Here is a 17,931-nt window from a genome sequence, read left to right on the forward strand (position 1 = left end):
GTCTACACTGCTGATTTGCTGGTCGTACAATTTCTCCTCTTTAAAATCTACATCACTACATCACACTTAATGCCAAAATATACTAATTTAAAAAAATGCCTTTCAGAAAAATGCCTTTTAGAACTTATTTCTAAAGCTAATTATTTGTATTAAATAAGTTTTACTTTTTTTCCACAAAATAAGTATTCTGTCTTATATCTCAAAGTCAAGTAATTTAACGTCCCCCCTGTGTTTTATGGTGACCTCTCTTGTCTTAAGTGGATTACGCTGTTCAGACAATATTATTCTAGCAGGCGCACAGAGGAGTGGAGTCTCTAAATAAATATTGACTTTTTCTTCAGAGGACCCAGATGCTGTCCTTCCTTGAAACACTGCCTTGCTACTACTATACTTCTATGATTGTGTTAATGCAATGTGTGTGTGTGTGCACTTACAAGCGGCAGAGTCTACAGAGGCAGCTTGAGAGGCGTCGTCAGAAGAAACCACAGCGACACTGTCAGCTGGGCTCCCGGCAGACACCGAGGCAGCAGAGGACGTCTGGACGGAGGCGGCGGGGCCTTGAGGAGGCATCCCACCCGCTTTCTTGGGCCCAACGACAACGCTTCTGCAGAACGAAGCAGCAAATCATTCAATTACCGTCATACTGGCAGAACTGCTTGGAGATGATGCTGACAGAGAATTTTTACAACAATAATAAAACTGTCATTTAGTTACACTGCAGAAAAAAAACAATAACAATAGTAACTGTTTTCATATTGACTAATAGGAATTAAGGAAGGCCACTTCCAATCGTTTTAATTTGAGGCGGGCTGCAGAACTGCAATATTAAAATATTATTCTTCACCAGTTTAAGGAGAAAAAAAATCAGCTATATTACTTGAGCATAAGGAGTTTATCTTGGAAGCAGTAATTTTGTCTTTTAAGAAGCCCCTTCTGTAAAGTATAAGAAGCGTCGCGGTTTGAGCGAGTGGCGTTCGATTCCCATCCGATGAACAGAAGACGGCAGGAGAGCAGCATGCAGATAAGCTGTCAGTTTAAACCAGGGCTCTGACAGACCACTGGTCGTATCAAAGAGAGCCTGGCCTTGCTTATCAGTGCTGACACAAGGAAAGCAGGGCCTAATCACAGACTACTGCTACCTCTCAGAAACACAAACCAACACGGGCTCGCCGAGCCATGCTCGAAGACATCAAACGCACAGAATTTGAATATAAAAGAAGACGAGCCGGAGCAAACGGAGGAGCTAAAATACATCCCTGCTCTCTCCGTAACCAGAGTCGGTGCATGTGCGCGTACTGACATAACAGGATATAAGGATCAGGTCCTCCTGTGGCGCAGACAGTTTTCTGGCTGTAGCATCAAAAGGTTGTGCTCCGTTGATTTAAGGCAGCTGATCAGATTTTTCTAAAAGTAGCCGTGCGTGTTGCAGCCAGAGCTGAGTCATTTTTCAGCTGAAAACATCAGGTATGAAGGATGATTTAAGAGGCTAGGAAGTGGTGTTTGAAACAAAATATCGTACCGAGGCACCATTTTCAGACACAAACACACAATTAAAATGAAAACCAAATTAAACTGGTAGTGATAACAAGGAATAATGGAGATAAAATTATCTTGTAACTTTTTGTTTAGACAGTGAAGGAGCTGGATGGTGGTATCTGGGAGCAGAGGCGGCGCTGACGTGAAGCATCCTGGGTGTCAACAGCAGTAAAGAAGGGAGAAGCGATAGAAGACCCCTGGTGTCTGGAGGCTGGGAGTGTGTGTGTGTGTGTGTGTGTGTGTGTGTGTGTGTGTGTGCGTGTGTGTATCCAGAGATATTCTAATACATGCACATGAGCATGTTGGAGTGGGCTCATGAACAAGTTTGTGAATGTGTTTGGCCTTCCATCTGCTTCGCAGCAAAGGCTCTGTGAATTATTCAGCAGGTCATTAGCCACACTTATCATGAGTGGGCCGCCCCAGACGATTAATCAGCCAAGAGCGGCCCCACTCAACCCACAAACAGGAGCCCAGAGCAACGAGTATATGTGCCTAGCTGAGGCTGAATTATTTAAAGCTCTCAACCTACAGTGGATAAGTGCCGTCAGCGCTGCGATTCCAGTAATCTTTGCTATTTCAGGTAGCTCAACAAGTGTGAAGAGGTAGCAAAATGTCTGATATATACGCACATAAAAAACAGTTTCCCTAACACTTGTTTTATGGAACTTCATGCATATAAAAGTTGAAAAGTTAATGACTGACCAGCATAAGCACGTACTGGGGTTAGACAATGAAAGTGAAACACCTGGTTTTAGATCATAACATCCCTTTCAGACAGCTTCCTCTTGCGTCCACAGTTAATCCTGTTGGATGTGGTTGGTCCTTCTTGGTGGTATGCTGACATTACCCTGGATACTGTGGCTCTTGATACATCACAAAGACTTGCTGTCTTGGTCACAGATGCACCAGCAAGACGTGCACCAACAATGTGTCCTCTTTTTGAACTCTGGTCACTCATAATGTTGTGTGCATTGCAATATTTTGAGCCAAACTGTGCTCTTACCCTGCTAATTGAACCTTCACACTCTGCTCTTACTGGTGCAATGTGCAGTTAATGATCGGCCACCAGGCTGGTCCAATTTAGCCTTGAAAGCTCCCACACTAAAATGACAGCTGTTTCAGTTTCATTGTCTAACCCCTGTACCTCTGCTGTTAAAAGTCCCAACATTAAAACAGCTAGCTGCAGCCGAAAACTGACAGTAAGGCCACGGTTAAATTATTATTATTATTATTATTATTATTATTATTATTATTATTATTATTATTATTATTATTATTATTATTATTATTATATTAAAGTTTATTTGTTTCATTTCACATAAAACATAACAAATTTTACATACAAAAAAAAATACAAAAATACAAATCAAAAATAAAATGAAAGGCAGCAGAAAGAAGAAAAAATCTTATATCTGTCCCTTTTTAAGAAAAGAAGATAAAATAAACAATACTAATAATCTTTAGTAACAAAAACAAAACAAAAACGACAATAATCCTCCTCGAACAAAAATTTGTATGAGTACACATTATTATTTTACATATTTCTTCAACAAACCAATTTTAATCATTATCTTAAACATAAACATTGATCTGGCATTTTTAACAGCACTTTCCAGATTATTCCATAATCTTATTCCCTGAATTGACGTACAGCGTTCCTTCAAAATGGTTCAAAATTTAAGTTTCACAAACATCTCAATCCCCTTAAGATTATAATAGCTCTCTATTTAGAGGTAATATGTTTTTATGAGCCTTATACATAACCTGCTATAATCAACCAACTCATGAAATTTCAATAATTTCAACTGACAAAACAATATATTTGATGGGTGACTATAAAGTTTTCTGGTTATAATTCTTACAGCTCTTTTCTGTAAAATGAAAATGGGATTTGTAATTGTTTTACATGCTTTCCCCCTGATTTCAATATAATAAATTAGGTGTGGAACAATTAATGCATTTTACAACATATACAGAGATTTATCATTGAATAACTCTCTTACTTTATATTATACTGCAAAAGATTTAGCTATTTTTATTCTTAAATTATCTATATGAGCTCTTCATGTCAGCTTTTCAGCTATGATAACACCCAGAAACTTTACCTCACTGACTCTACAAATTTCAACACCACCAATTTTAAATGGAATATCAATAGTTTTCTTTCTTTTATGAAATAAATTAAGCTGAAGTTTGAAACCCACCTTTTTCATAATGTGAAAGGGCAACAGATCTTCAGTAACGCAACATGCCACGGGCTCACGTGCACACTTGATAGTGAGTGAGTCGCACACAAAAACACATCATCACCTGGCACTAAATGCATTAATTGCAAAGTGGCAAACATTAATTGACAGTTTTTCTGATGATTAATTGCACACAATTCGACTTTGCCTAACCCTAATTATTCCACTCTATGTAGAAAAAAAATAAAAATAAAAATAAAAAATAAGAGCAATGATAGAAAATTGTTTAAGTTTGAAACAAGGGTTAGAATAAAAATATTGATTTTGTTACATATTTTACAGCATTATGTATGCATGTTTTGTAGTTTCAAATACTGAAAAATCATTAACAAAGACTAATAAGCAAAATCCTACTGTATCTCTAGAATTACCAAAAAACAAAATTCCTGCACAAGCTACGACAGAGCTCTGATGAACCAACATGAACCAACAGAAATCTTGTCTTTTGTTTCTGTTGTAGATTTTGTATTTTATGTCTTCTATTCAAACTTAAACTTTTATATAAAAATAATAAACAGTAACTTTTGAAATACCAAATAAGCAAAAAGAAATGTCAGCAAATTTGCACAACTAATGTCTTGATTTATGAGAAAACTGAAGCTACAGTGTATTTAAAGAAATAGAACTGATCAAAAATGTCTAATTTTTCTAGCACTAAAGTTTTCTGTATATGTGATATTAGTTTAGCAAAATCAGTTTTAAAAAACTATTTTAAAAATAACTTAAACTCATGAGAATTGGTCATTTTCATTATGCAACCTATACTGACAAAAGCTGATATTGTTGACATTTATGGGACTATTTGTATTCATATTACTCAACTTTTATTTATATTTTTATTACATAAATTGTCAACTAAAAGCTTTCCTTTTACTCCGACATGCTTCCTATCAGCATTACATGAACATTTCACCAACATCACAAGCCATCCGCACCTCAGCTCACACACGCACGCCGTGTCTGTTATCAGGAATGCAAACAAATGCGCCATGTATATCCCAGGGTCCAACGCTCGCATATTCTGCTGAACCATCCCGTCTAAATCACAGACATGTACAATGACACTGTTTAGCTCTGGTTAGTGTCAGCAAATATTTGCAGACTGGCTGTCATAACAGGGGCATAGCTGAGAAAAGCATGGGAGAAAGCCAGCAGATCTCCACTTGTAAATAAATCAGTTTGGATACTTCACCCCTGTGACCCACCCCCAGTTTTTATCTGGGAGATCCCTGCGTTTTTCATGCATCGCTCTCATAAATCCAGCCCTCTGCACAGGCTGAAAGTTGCCATGTTTTGACAGGAGATGTCAGTGTAGAATGTCAGGTCTGGCTTCGACTGGTGTCGCTGGACAACTTAGTGGTTAGTGGGAGATGCTGAGCCCTGATAAGAGTTATTGCATCTACATAATAAATATTGTTGGAATTTATCTACGTGTCATAAGGTAACTGGTAAGTGTGGAAGGTGGGAGGCAGCCTGTTTATTAAAACTGTTGCAAGCTGAGAACAAATTTTAGACTGCAAATTACACAGAGATGAGAGTGGGTTTGACAGCGTAACCTCAAAATAATGTGGCACATCAGCAGTGAGACTTGACAAGTGTGAAACTTCACAAATCTGAGCAAAAACAGACTTTGATTATGAGCTGAAACACTTAACATTTTATCACTGAAGAGGTCAGAAAGCGTGCAGCAGGACTACAGATAAAGCAAACAGAAAAACTTTTTTTATCTTGCTTCTTTGCATTTTCCTTTATCTTTTTAATTCTTCTAAAAACTGTAATGACAGACTAGAATTATCAGTTCATTGAGCAGACGTCAGTTTTAAAAAATAAAGACGATTTAACGTGCTGCCTTTACCAGAAAGCCAAACACATATTATTGGGATAGTATTCAGCAGCATGTAAATTAGAGCCAGACAAACTAATCGAAGGGCAGATTTTAAATCAGCCATTATTGGACACCTTTTGTTTAAAAAGAAATCAATTATTGGCCATGCTTTCGCATACTTCGGTAATTACCAAATAAGACAGCTGAGACGGAGCGACAGCCGCAACAACCAGCTCACATTTGCTTCTAAACTCTCAGTGTGCAAGTTCTTGTGAGAGTTGTTAAATATGATGATGATTTAAGGTAAGCAATTATTGTTAAATTTTGGTACATTTAAAAATACACATTAGCCAAAGGGGGAAACAAAAATTGTGTTGTATAGTGGCTGCCCTGGTTTCGAAAAATTGAATATGAATTTGAATATGATCAAAAACAAGCACTATCAAAAAAGAAACATTAAAAAAGGCACTATGTACAAAACCTACATTGCACTTTTTTCTGAACAATATTTTAAGACACTGAATTGGTTTAAGTTTGAAAGTTATAAAATTACAAAACGTAGACTCTTTTTTCCTTATATCAAAATTATTTTGTGCAGGTGAGACACCCTAACCAGGTTTCCGTCATATTATTATTATTTTTTTTTTTTGTAAAAAGAAACAGAAGTAAGGCATGCTCTCCGCATGAAAAGGCTTCCACAGACACGGAGCGAGCTGTTGGTCTACGTTCTCCAGCTCTCCTGTCGTCGTCTCTTCCTACTGAGTGTGCTCAGCGGACAGGAGCCAGTCTAATCCCCCTGATATGAGGAGCGCCCTGAGACCTGACAAAGCATTCCTCAGATAAAGGCACGCGATCACAGAAATGCTGTGGGATTCCCACAGCCGGCGGGCAGCAGACCTACTGTGTTTGTGAGTGAGAGGAAGAAAAACGTAGAAGTGTTTTCTCTTTACAACCTGAGAGCTTTGATGAGAAACCCCCATCTCCCACCTCAACCCCCTCCTCGACATTTCTCTCTCTTTACACAGAACCTGCTTTCTGTTGTGTCGAAAATGTCTGAGAATCAACGGTTCTAAATAAAAAACAGACCAATAACTGTCTTCTTCCACCTGGGTTTGTCTGAGACTTCAGTGCCCTGCTGTCTTTGAAGCCATGCTCCTGACTATTTACCTCACATCAGAGGTAATGTAAATTATTCCTTTTTTTACTCTCTAGAAAAACAGGAAGATGCTTTGCGAATGTCAGATTGGGCGAGACAAGCAGGAAGAGTAAGTAAAAAAAAGCTGTTAAACATCAGTGGTAACGTGAAGCTTGGTGTTTTTGTCTCTTCATCACAGATAGGACTCCTGTTTTTCCTAAGCTGGCTCTTTAGAAAACATTTTGCTTAGGGTGAGGGGGAGCGTTGTCAGCTAACAGTACGAACACGGGGAGTTCAAAGGAAAAGACTCCTGTGTGTTATAGGATGTTTTCAAAACTCCACCAAGGCCTCCTCTGAGGTTACAGCCTGAGATGACTTCAAGGTCTGACTTTCAAAAGTCCCCTGCAGGTGTGCGTTAGGATGAACGGCATAAAGCTGTCAACGTTGTATCATCTGGGTTTTCAGAAACTGACAAAGCTGGCAGGTTTCAATAAAAAAAATTGTTTTTCCTCTCTAAACTGTTTCCCCACAGTCAGGAACGTGTGGCGCAGAACTAGAAGATTTATGAACTACGTATGATGTGTAAATGCTAGCTCTCACCTATCAAAAGAGCGAAACTGAAGGGATGGGTCTCTGGCCACACCGCCCACAGGTCCGAGGAAGGCTGGTGGCAGCAGGCTTGGGTCCACCATGAAATCGTCGGACTGAGCGCTGACGAGGCTACGCAGGATGTCTTTCACATTCTTGCCCTTTGAGTCAGACGGAGCAGCTCTGACCTCGGATGACAGCGTAGACAAGGCTTCCGAGATGGCGTCTGGACCGTGAGTCACACCAGAGGATGACAGGTCCGCCTCGCTCGCGGCAGCCGAGGCGTGGTCGTCACCGAGACCAGAATCATAGCGTCTCAGAGAGAAGCCATTTTCTACCTCAGCTCCACCTGAAACCACATCGCTGTCTGAAAAAAAAAAGAGACACAGATAATGATGAAAAATGTCAGTCATAAAGTCACGGCAGGGGGATTTTTGTTACAGCACTAGTATCCCTTCAAAGAGTTATAAAAAGTTCAAGCAGATGAAAGGCATTTAAGTACAGAAGTCTTAGATTTATTATTATTTTAAGGGTAGAAAGCAGGAGGAGTTTAGAAACAGAGCTTTTTTTAAAAGACATGCATGGTATAATTCAGTTGATTTCACCTTGAAATAAAAAGCATAGCATTCCTTGAAAGTAGGGCTGCCATGATTGGTCAACTAGTCGACAACTAATTGACTATTAAAATAGTTGACGACTAATTTAATAGTCGATTAGTTTTTTTTTTGTTTTGTTTGTTTTTTACTTTGTTTTTCTCTCCAAACTGCTTTGACACATTCCACTGCCACATCTGCCTTTCTGTCCTTGACACACATGCACAGTCGTGGTAACTGGGGTAGGCTGTGGACGTCACAAGACATTATACAGACAGGCTCTGGTATCATGGCTAGCCAGCAACAAAGCTGAAAAGTGTGGGATCATTTTAAGAAAATGAAAGAACCTGTGCAATATCTGCAGAGCAGAACTATCCTTCCACCGCAATTATTTTTAGTTAGCATATAGCTAAAATCTAACGATGGTCATATAATAGCAGCTGCATTCTGGTGCGATAATCTGTGTTTTATATTCAATTAACATATGATCAGTCGACTAATCGAAAAAAATAATCGGTGATTAACTGATTATAAAAATAATTGTTGACTTCAAGGTCGCAATCGCAGCCCTACTTGAAAGATATGCATAATCGCACCCTGCCCTTTAAGACTGAGTTTTAATTCAAGATGATTAATTCACATTTCAGAAGATGTTAGTGCTCGGCATGTGTTGAAGATGACTCCCACTTAGATATTAAAGAGGAGGTACATATATTTTCCAGGCACATTGTTTGATCTATACCACAATCAGGTAGCTTATCAAAAAAACTATCTTAACTTCAGTTACTATGAAAATGCTGTATATGTGTGTATATACGTATAAACACTGCTCAAAAAAATAAAGGGAACACTTAAACAACGTACGCTAACTCCCGATCTTAATCAATGAAATATTTGCATTGAGTACTTTGTTCTGTACAGAGTTGAATGTGCTTCACAAAAAGTTTGATTTACTTAGACTTAGCGTGCGTTGTTTAAGTGTTCCCTTTATTTTTTTGAGCAGCAGTGTTCCCTTTATTTTTTTGATATATATATATATATATATTTGACTTTCCATTATAGTCTAAATGCCTTGAAATTAATCTCCGTCTCTTTAAGAACCTCCTACCATTTCCAACACTCCCACTTCAGCGCGTCCTCTCAACACAACAATTCTTCTGGGGAGGGGTGCTCTGTGGGGCGGGAGCTCAGCCACAGACTGAGCTCCAGGGAGGAGCTTTATACAATTAGGCGGTGCATTGTACCGACAGATCCACATGGCTACAGGAGATTCAAGGATTTCTCAAACATTCATAAAAGAGTCAAAGCAACACTTTGGGTATGTTTTTGATGAAGGAATGACATAATACAATATAAAGTTAAAAAAAAAGATGAATTTGCATAATACCCAGAGTAAATCCATGGCTATTATTGGAGGTAGATAAGCTGTGGCAGCCATCTTGAATTTGGCATACTCTAATTATCATTCAGTTGTGAATGTATATCTAATGATTACTTTCTGAAACTTTCACTGAAAGCAGTCCAGTTGTTCATGAGATGTTGCTAACAGATTAACAAGGTTGACTCGACAGGTAATGCAAATGTTTTAGACAAAGATCTCACTCAATGTGTAGCTCTTGAGAGATGTGTTGGAAAACACGTTCAGCTACTAATGTGTCAAATTTAGATGCTCAGTTAGTTCCATTTTTGCATGCCCTAAGGTCAGTAGGTTGTGGCAAACATCTTGAATTGGGGTGACTTCAATATTTTTATAAAACTGATGATTGTTTCCTGAAGGCTTCATTCAATCCTGTGGTTCTTGTTTTTTGGTTGTTGTTTTTTTTTTTTGTTTTTTTTGCTAATAGACAGAGTTGACTCCAAAAGTTAATAGCAAAGTTTTAAAAACAGATCTTGCTCAGTCAGTTTCTGCTTGGAGAATGTGTTGGGGATGAGTCTCAGCTACTACAACAACCAAATTTGAGTTTGATATCTGTAAAAATGTCTGAGTCACAGCCATTTTTGTGATCATTAATGTGACCAACTGACCAATGTGTGTTGGCCATCTTGAATGATATTAACTGTTTATCCAATACGTTCTGAGAGTTTCTTTCAAACTGATTCATGAGATGTTTTGCTAACAAAGACAAAAACAACACTGCTCTGTCTTCACCTTCAGCAGTATGCGATAAAAAACATCTGAATACCTGTACTCCTTGAAGACTGTGAACGCTGAGGGTGTCTCTTGTCATTGTGGGGCTCCAATATGTCTCGATACTTGGAAACCATGAGGACTGAGATGAAATAGACCACAGCAAGAGCCAAAAACTGAGCCTGCTTACTGTCCTCCTGAAACAAACAAGAATACACTAAACAGTCTGGTTATGTCTTCTTCATAAAGCATCTAAAATAAGAGGAGCGGGTTTGTGTACGTTATACACGTCTTCGTTGCGCAACTCACAATATCTCTGAAAACAACAGCCCTGAGGCGGTTAATGTCCATGTCTTGAAGGAGTCGGTCCAAGTCTCTGACAGGAGACACGCCGCCTGTCACTGCATCCACGGGGCTCTGTAAACATTCGTGAAAATCAGTCCATTAACACGTGAAATGTATTATTAAACAGCGCGTGCACGTTTACATCAATCAGAATGTTTATTGCACCAATTCAAGAACAGAAGTTGGTAGTAGGGTGAAGTTTAACAGCAGCGTAAAGCTATCCCTCCAGGGATCACGTCCTTAACACGAGGGCTTTCCCATAGAGCTGCTGCATTATAAATGAGCTTTAGCACCCAGTTCAGGGAAGAACAACAGGACTTTACTGGAAGTCACTGTATCAAATCAAAGGGGCAATGACAAAGGGTCTAGTCTAGTGTAACAAATAGCACCGTGTGCAGTAACATAATAAGACATGAGCTAATACAATAACACACAGATGCTGCTGGAGATGAGGACAAAGGACAAAGCTGCTTGTGGTTCAATGTTTAAAATGGTTAAAAATTATTATTTTTTTATTTCTATTAATAATACAAAAGATTATCAGCACAATGGGAGTGTGTTTAATTTTAAACTTTGAACATGTGTACCTAAAAGGCAAAACTTTACCTGATTCAAAACAGTTTTTAAAGAGAATTTCTGGTTTACTCGCCTGGGCAGAGGCAGACATGGCTGTTCCCAGTACAGTGCTGGGCATGACAGTGAAGCTTCGTGCCGAACCTTCATGCCTAAACTGGGCATGCTGACACTCCAGACAGTTCCTCACCGCTATAGCGCATACTAAAGAGGGAAGAAAGGGGACAAATGTGACACGCTAAACTAAAATGTTCACTAAACACTCTGCGGTTGTGCTTCTGCAATTCAAACGCGACAAAAGGGATGAAAATCCAAGACGTGAAGAGGAGAGAGGAGAGAGAACGAAAGCAGCTGAGAGAGACAGAAAAAAAAAAAGAAAAAGTGGGGCCACGACAAGGTCAGTGCTTTGGCCAACTCTGGCAGCACCGCTCACTCTTCCCTGCTCCACCTCTCCTCCCAAGGTCATAGTGCCAGGGCGTTCTCCTGAATCATATTCACCGTGTGCAGCTCACATAACAAATGACGCTGCCGGGGTGCGCACATGCTGAGTAGGCAGCAAGACGCGTCCTTCGCCACAGAAAAAATATCTTATTGCCCCGACAACTTTAGGTAGGTTCAGAAGTGACATGCTCAACATTTGTAATTTAATGTACTGCTCCTCGCTCCTCGCAGGACCCCCACCCACCCACCACTGCGTGCACTTGACAACTGACAAATGTTAACTCTGCAGCATTAAGATTACGAGGAGGGGAATTATACAGTTTGGAAAATGGGCTCGCTTTTTCCATTAGGACCACTCTTTCACACAACCATTTATAAAATGAGAGCGTGTGTGTGTGTGTGTGTGTGTGTGTGTGTGTGTGTGTGTGGGTGTGTGTGTGTGTGTGTGTGTTTGTGTTTGTGTGTGTGGGGGTGGTGGAGGAGGAGACGCCAAAATCTTGTTACAGTTTTCCAAAATCAGATTAGATGCCAGCGATGGGGAGCGCATACCTCATCAAATATTCATTTCATACAGGCTGCTTTCTAAAACCTGTACAGTGAAAAACCCTCGCAGAAACAACGTAATCTGAGAAAACACGGGCATCTCTGGATTATAACTTTGTATTCTGACAGCACTTTTGTTTGTAACGGTTACTGTGCCCAAAACATTTAAATAAATAAATAAATAATTTGCACTGTTTTGTAAACAAAAAAAAGCATGAAAAATGATTAGAAGAGTTGTAAAAAAGAAAGGGGGGGGGGGGTTATACTTGTTTACCATCCTCATTGTGCCCACCACAACAAAACTGAATAATGTAACAATCTCAGTATCTTTTATTCAGCGATTGTGATGTCAGACTTTCAGTGCTGTCAGAGGAAACTTTAATAGCCTGGGACGTAGTGCAGAACAACGCTCCAGGCTATGCAGCATCACCGTACAGCCAAGGCCATTATGGACAACTCACTATATCATACTAGCAGCCATTTTCAAGTGTTGCCATGCACTAGGGTTATAATAACATAACATGAGAGCAGAGAGCTGATACGAGCAGACTGAAAAGGACTGAGTTAAGAGGCAAATCAAGAGGAAGAAGGCAGAAACGAGAAGTTAAAACAAGGCAACAGAAACTTGACTGTGGCTAATGTGGAAGATTTCCTAGTGTTCTAAAAAAAATCAAAAGGATTGAAAAAAAGAGTAAAAATTGAGGACATGAAGAAAAATTAAAGGTTTATTATTCCTTGAAGGAAAGCATATTGACAGCTGCCTTTAAGATAGATATTTTACTTATTTTTATTGATTATTAAATACATTTCACATGTACATATTGAGATGTTTAGAATATTTTTTTAAATAATATGCAATCATCTTTTTAGTCTAATACTGTGATTAAGTTATGATTTTAGAAAGAACAAAAACTGCCTAGTGTCTATTTAGTTACACACCTTGCACTAAAACAACACAACTAGACACATGATGTTTCTACATTTAAGCTTGCAGGACTTCCCTTTATGAGAGCCAAGACACCCAGAAAAGGTGGTCACTCCCTTTTTACCATGATGTCATTTCCAGGGGGCGTGACTCAGTTCTGAAGAAAATTAATAAAACTGGTTGCTTGTGAATGTTACAGGGCCAAATACCAGGGACCTGAAATCCTGAGTATGTTGGACCAGCGCTGAAGGGTAGTGGTAAACCTTGCATATTGTAAATAAATATTCAAGTCTAAATCTGAATCGATTTCTTGTGTATAACTTGGGTTTGCAAATGAACATAATTCTTTCAAAGAGTTTTAAACTAAGATCCTCTTATGTTGATAAATTACAGAGTTGAAGCCATTTTGGAGACAAACCTTTCAGAATATGTGCCAGCTCATGTGATACTGGGAGACCTCATGAGATGTGCAGCTATCACCTTATACACACTGGCCTATTAAATGTAAAAGTTAAAGAGTCATATCAATTTTTCTGTTGGAATTGAGAGACTCCAAAAATTTTTCAGTTGCAGATATACATCAAATGAATACTTAGTTTCACTGGGATCTGCTCACTGTTGAATATAAACTCAGAAGTACTACTTCTCATCTGAAAATTATGCTTATTTTTTATTATTTTATTGCTATACACTCTAGCAATCATTAAGATTTTCACACCCATGTTGCCTATTTATCTGATAGAGGCAAAAAAATAATCTTTTTTTATTTTTTTATGTTTTTTTTTTTTTTGCTTATGAGCTCAAATATATCCTCTATCTTTAAAGGGCCTGTGACATGCTTATCTTTCAAATACAAAAAGTAAAAGAAAACATTTATATTTAAGAAAATTAGCATAATACACATAATTTTACCCCTATTGTCTCATAACGGCCCTATTTTTTTTCTTGAATTTGGCTCAGCAAAGTGAAACAGGAAGTGACATCAAATGGGAACTCTTTAAGAAAAGAAACTCTCTAGTCTTCATTGAAACAATCTTATTTAAACTTTTGAGCTCTGATAGTGACTCAAAATAATCTAAAGAAACATCAGATTCTTCTCTAATTACTGTAGCATTGCTCTGTTTACATACAGACATTCCCCTTTGACATCACTTCCTGTTTCTTCACATGCAAATATCTCAACAAATGTTCATCTCAACGGTGTGAAATTTGTTTTGCAATATGCTATCAATGTTCTCTTTCCTAAAACGCATTCACATTTGTTACAAAAATTTGATGTCACAGGCACTTTAAGGTTTTTGTTTGTTTGATAAGCTTAATTAAGATTGTTGCCTGATAATGGTAGAGGAAACACTGTAAAATAATAGAAGTATTATATTTACCGTTTAAAACTATTTTGCAGCTTAAAAATCACAAGTGAAAAAAATTTAATTGATCTAAAAATAAATGTTTATGTTAAATGACCCTGAATAGTCAGTATGGGAGTCTACCTGGGAATACCAGGTGCCATAAAACCAATGTAGGAGTTGCGCCCACATTGGAGCACTAGCAATAGAAAACCTTTGACCATGGGTCATTGGTCACCTTTTACGAAGAATGACAAGAAAAAAACACAAATTAAATGAAAGCAAATACGTTTTTTTATGAACTCATTGGCGGGCTGGACTGAAGTCACCCATGGAGCTGAATGTGGCCTACAGGCCGCCAGCTGAACAGCCCTGCGACACACAACAGATTTGGAAAAGTTTGTTATATTAAATAACGTTCGGTGTTCTTACCCAGACGAAGGCACTGTCGCAGGATCCCACCGGATGACATGTTTTTTTCTGCTTCTATCTCTGTGAAGTTAAGGGAGCTGGCAAAGATGAGAACGTCTGCGAGGTTAATGAGGCGCTGTAAGAAGGTGACTGAAGCTTCCACCGCCAAACCTTGGGATGGTTCAATGTTTTCTAGTTCATGCTGGGAGGCAAAAGACAAAAACATCTACAGTAAGTTACAAATAAGAATGTAAGTAAAACAAAAAAGGATAAATATTTTGTAGCTGATTTTCAAGCAGTAAAGATTTATACTTTTACTATAAGTACAAATCTATTTTGTTTTTCTGCATTCAAATGGAACAATAAACTAACATTCACTTAAGAACGTTTTATATCATCTCTGACTAATTCTACCTAGAAACATAAAGGATTACTCACACTGTTTTGCATCACAGATGTAACAGTGCAATTTTTTTTTTTTTTACGTTCAGTTTTAAATTTAGTTACAGGAACCACAAAGCCGAAGGTAACTGAATTACATCAGAATTGACCCGTTTCCCAGACAGGCTGCTCAGGTCACAGACAGAATCACTGCAGTCTTTGAGGTCAGCCAAGACAGAAAGAAACTAACATTGTTAGGAGGCAACTAACTGCAGTCTAATGGGATTGGAAAAGGTCAATGTGGATTGATAACTTCTAGTGACCCGTGCCGTCAGCCACATACACACAGCCGCAGAGGAAAAAGCGCAAACGGAAGACGCAGAGCAACGAGGGACTCACAGTGGAAGATGTGGCAGCAGACAGCAGAGGTAAAATGCCTCCACAAGCCATGATGAGATTGTCCACCACCTGGGAGATGACGTGTATGCTGTTGTGCACGAACACGACGTTCTCGCTGCTGTTCACAAAGTCCAGAATCGTCTTTGAGGAGTGACTAAAAGGAGAAGGAAAGAAATATTGTTTTAGCAAATGGAAGGTGAAACCATGGTTAAACCATTAAATTTGGGTCTATATAAAGTGGAACTGCAATGATTTGGTCAGAATCCCTCCTTATTTGAACTCCACAAGCCCCTCTTTCACCCCTTTTCTCAGGCATGTCTCAAAGCAGATCGCTTTGATGCTCTTTAAATCCAAACAAGGTGCTTCATACCCCTCCCCATTTTCCCAAATTCCTGAAAGTCCAAACACCTGATTATTTCAAAACATGAATCAAACAGTTGAACAGCATTTCCATTAAACTCATATCCAATCTTCCTCTTGTGAGGCTTAAGATCAAACTTTTACATTCATCCTACCTCCTCCATGCCTGGATGTCTGTCTCAACAGAGAAGAGTAGGTCAGTGAGGAGGCGTTGATGCATGTGGGACCAACGGAATTCTGGGATACGGAACATGGTGGAGCGAGGAGCCAATGTGCTGCTTTCTCTTTGTTGGCTTGAAGTACTTCCCACTTCTCCTGCTGCTGCTGCTGCTGATGATACTACTGATGTTTGGCCTTGGCTTGTTTCCTGCAAATAGACACCAAGAAAGCAAACTTTAAAACAGAGTGAGACCAGGAGAATGGAAGATTTAGGTTTGATTAGAAAATAGATGTTTACGGTTGTAGAGGTTTCCTTCAGTTCAAGTCTCTCTGTGTCCAAGGCCACATTGGACACATCTAGTCGGGCAATTTTAATCTCTTTGGTTTTGCTAACAGAATCTGTTTTCTTGTGGGTATTGGGGCTGGAGGCAGTGGCGGTGATACCATCAGAGGCACCAGCTGGGGTCTCTCCTGCACTTGTCCCACTGGGCTCTGAAGGCTGGTTCAGGGAAGTGGAGTCTGAAGCTGCAGCAGCCTCCTGGACTGAAGAGGGTGTTGGAGCATCTGAGGACTGCTGGTCTGCAGTAGCACCTTCAGTATTGGAGGAAGACTGTTGGTTACTAACATTTTCTTCAGGCGTTTCAGCTGGAGGAGTCTGACTGTCTAACGAAGATACTGTTTTTTCCTCAGATTTCCTTTCTTCGTTTTCTTTTCCTTCAACATCCTGCATTTCCGTTTCCACTCTCGACTCTTGTTCTTGGTGATCATTTGTGTCACCTTCGTCATCAGGTTTATCTTGCTCCCTTTGGACCACCTCCCCTTCCTCTCCAGTTGTAGCAGAAATAAAAGAGGGCTCCTCTTGGCTACCATTAGCATCGCTAGCAAGGATCTGGTCACTGACAGATGATGCGTCAAACAAGTCTTCACCGAAGACAGAAGCTCCACCAACAACACTGTTCTCTTGAGATGTTTCAGGCTCAGAGGACATTTGGTGAGGCGTATCTCCTTTTTCTGTAACTTTTTCATCTAAGGAGTCTTCTGTAGCAGTATTTGATGCTTCTCTTGTGGTGTGCTCCACTGATTTTTCATCAATTGTTTGTGCATCATCACTTGTAGACATTGCTGAGTCTCCGTCCACCTCCTCTGTTTTTGTGTCAGTGGTCGCAAATTGGTTGTGATCTGCCCTTTCTACATCATCACTGCTTTTCTCATCTGCTACCTCTGTTGCTGCTTTTTCCTTTTCAGTGTCTTCACTGTGCTCTTCCGTGTTAGTTTTTTGTGATGGAGCAGCTTCAATTTCTTTTTCAACATCTGAGTGATCTTTGGATAACTCCTCCTCCTCTACTGCCGCCGCCTTCTGCCCTTCATCTTCGGTCCTGGCCAGAATGTTGGACACAGTGATGGATGTTTGGCCTCTATCCTCCTCAACCTCCAGTGGCCTGGAGGTGTTAGTGGAACTAGATGCTGAGTCAATGGAAATCTGAGACCGTTTGTCCACTGTAAGCTCAATGACAGTCGAGGGCGCCATCTCCTCTGCGGTTGGCCCATTAACACTTTTTGTCGTCTCTGAGCTTTGGCTGACACCGGAGACAGTTAGAACTGTGTTTTGAGAGCTCGTGGACTCCTGTTGCTGGTATTGACGGAACATGCGAGACAAATTTTCTTTGTGTTGCTCAAAGGTCACCTGTAAATGTAAAAAAAATTATAACAATATTAGAAATGGTGATACTATTAGAAAATAGAAGCACTCGGAGAGCGCAAACCTCCGCCAAGGCCGTATGTTTGTGTGTGAGTGTGTGTGTGTGTTTGTTTTGTGTGTAATTTATTACATTTTTGGTCATGTGTGTGTTTGTGTACAAGTGCTTTACTAAACACGTACAAAATTACATGCAACAGAAGGAGTGGAACAGCATCAGAAAAAAGAAAACATTTAGCCATAAAAAACCAGAATAAACATGATTTTTTTAAGACAACCTTAGCGTTATCTATTGGATAAC

The 17,931-nt window shown here is 39.4% G+C and overlaps 1 protein-coding gene across 1 annotated transcript in view; it reads right to left on the minus strand.

The window, feature by feature from the left end:
- Nucleotides 1–17,931, minus strand: part of lrba (LPS-responsive vesicle trafficking, beach and anchor containing) — a 121,318-nt gene that overhangs the window by 52,822 nt on the left and 50,565 nt on the right. The window contains exons 22-30 of the mRNA XM_014020673.1: nt 16,233–17,618; nt 15,931–16,142; nt 15,416–15,569; nt 14,657–14,837; nt 11,046–11,173; nt 10,361–10,468; nt 10,107–10,248; nt 7,343–7,697; nt 435–604 (exon numbers count right to left, since the gene is read on the minus strand). Of these exons, the coding sequence (XP_013876127.1) occupies nt 435–604; nt 7,343–7,697; nt 10,107–10,248; nt 10,361–10,468; nt 11,046–11,173; nt 14,657–14,837; nt 15,416–15,569; nt 15,931–16,142; nt 16,233–17,618 (2,836 nt within the window). The remainder of the gene's footprint in view (nt 1–434; nt 605–7,342; nt 7,698–10,106; nt 10,249–10,360; nt 10,469–11,045; nt 11,174–14,656; nt 14,838–15,415; nt 15,570–15,930; nt 16,143–16,232; nt 17,619–17,931) is intronic.

Source organism: Austrofundulus limnaeus, unplaced genomic scaffold (genome assembly GCF_001266775.1).
Source record: "Austrofundulus limnaeus strain Quisiro unplaced genomic scaffold, Austrofundulus_limnaeus-1.0 Scaffold263, whole genome shotgun sequence".
Lineage (NCBI taxonomy): Eukaryota > Metazoa > Chordata > Actinopteri > Cyprinodontiformes > Rivulidae > Austrofundulus > Austrofundulus limnaeus.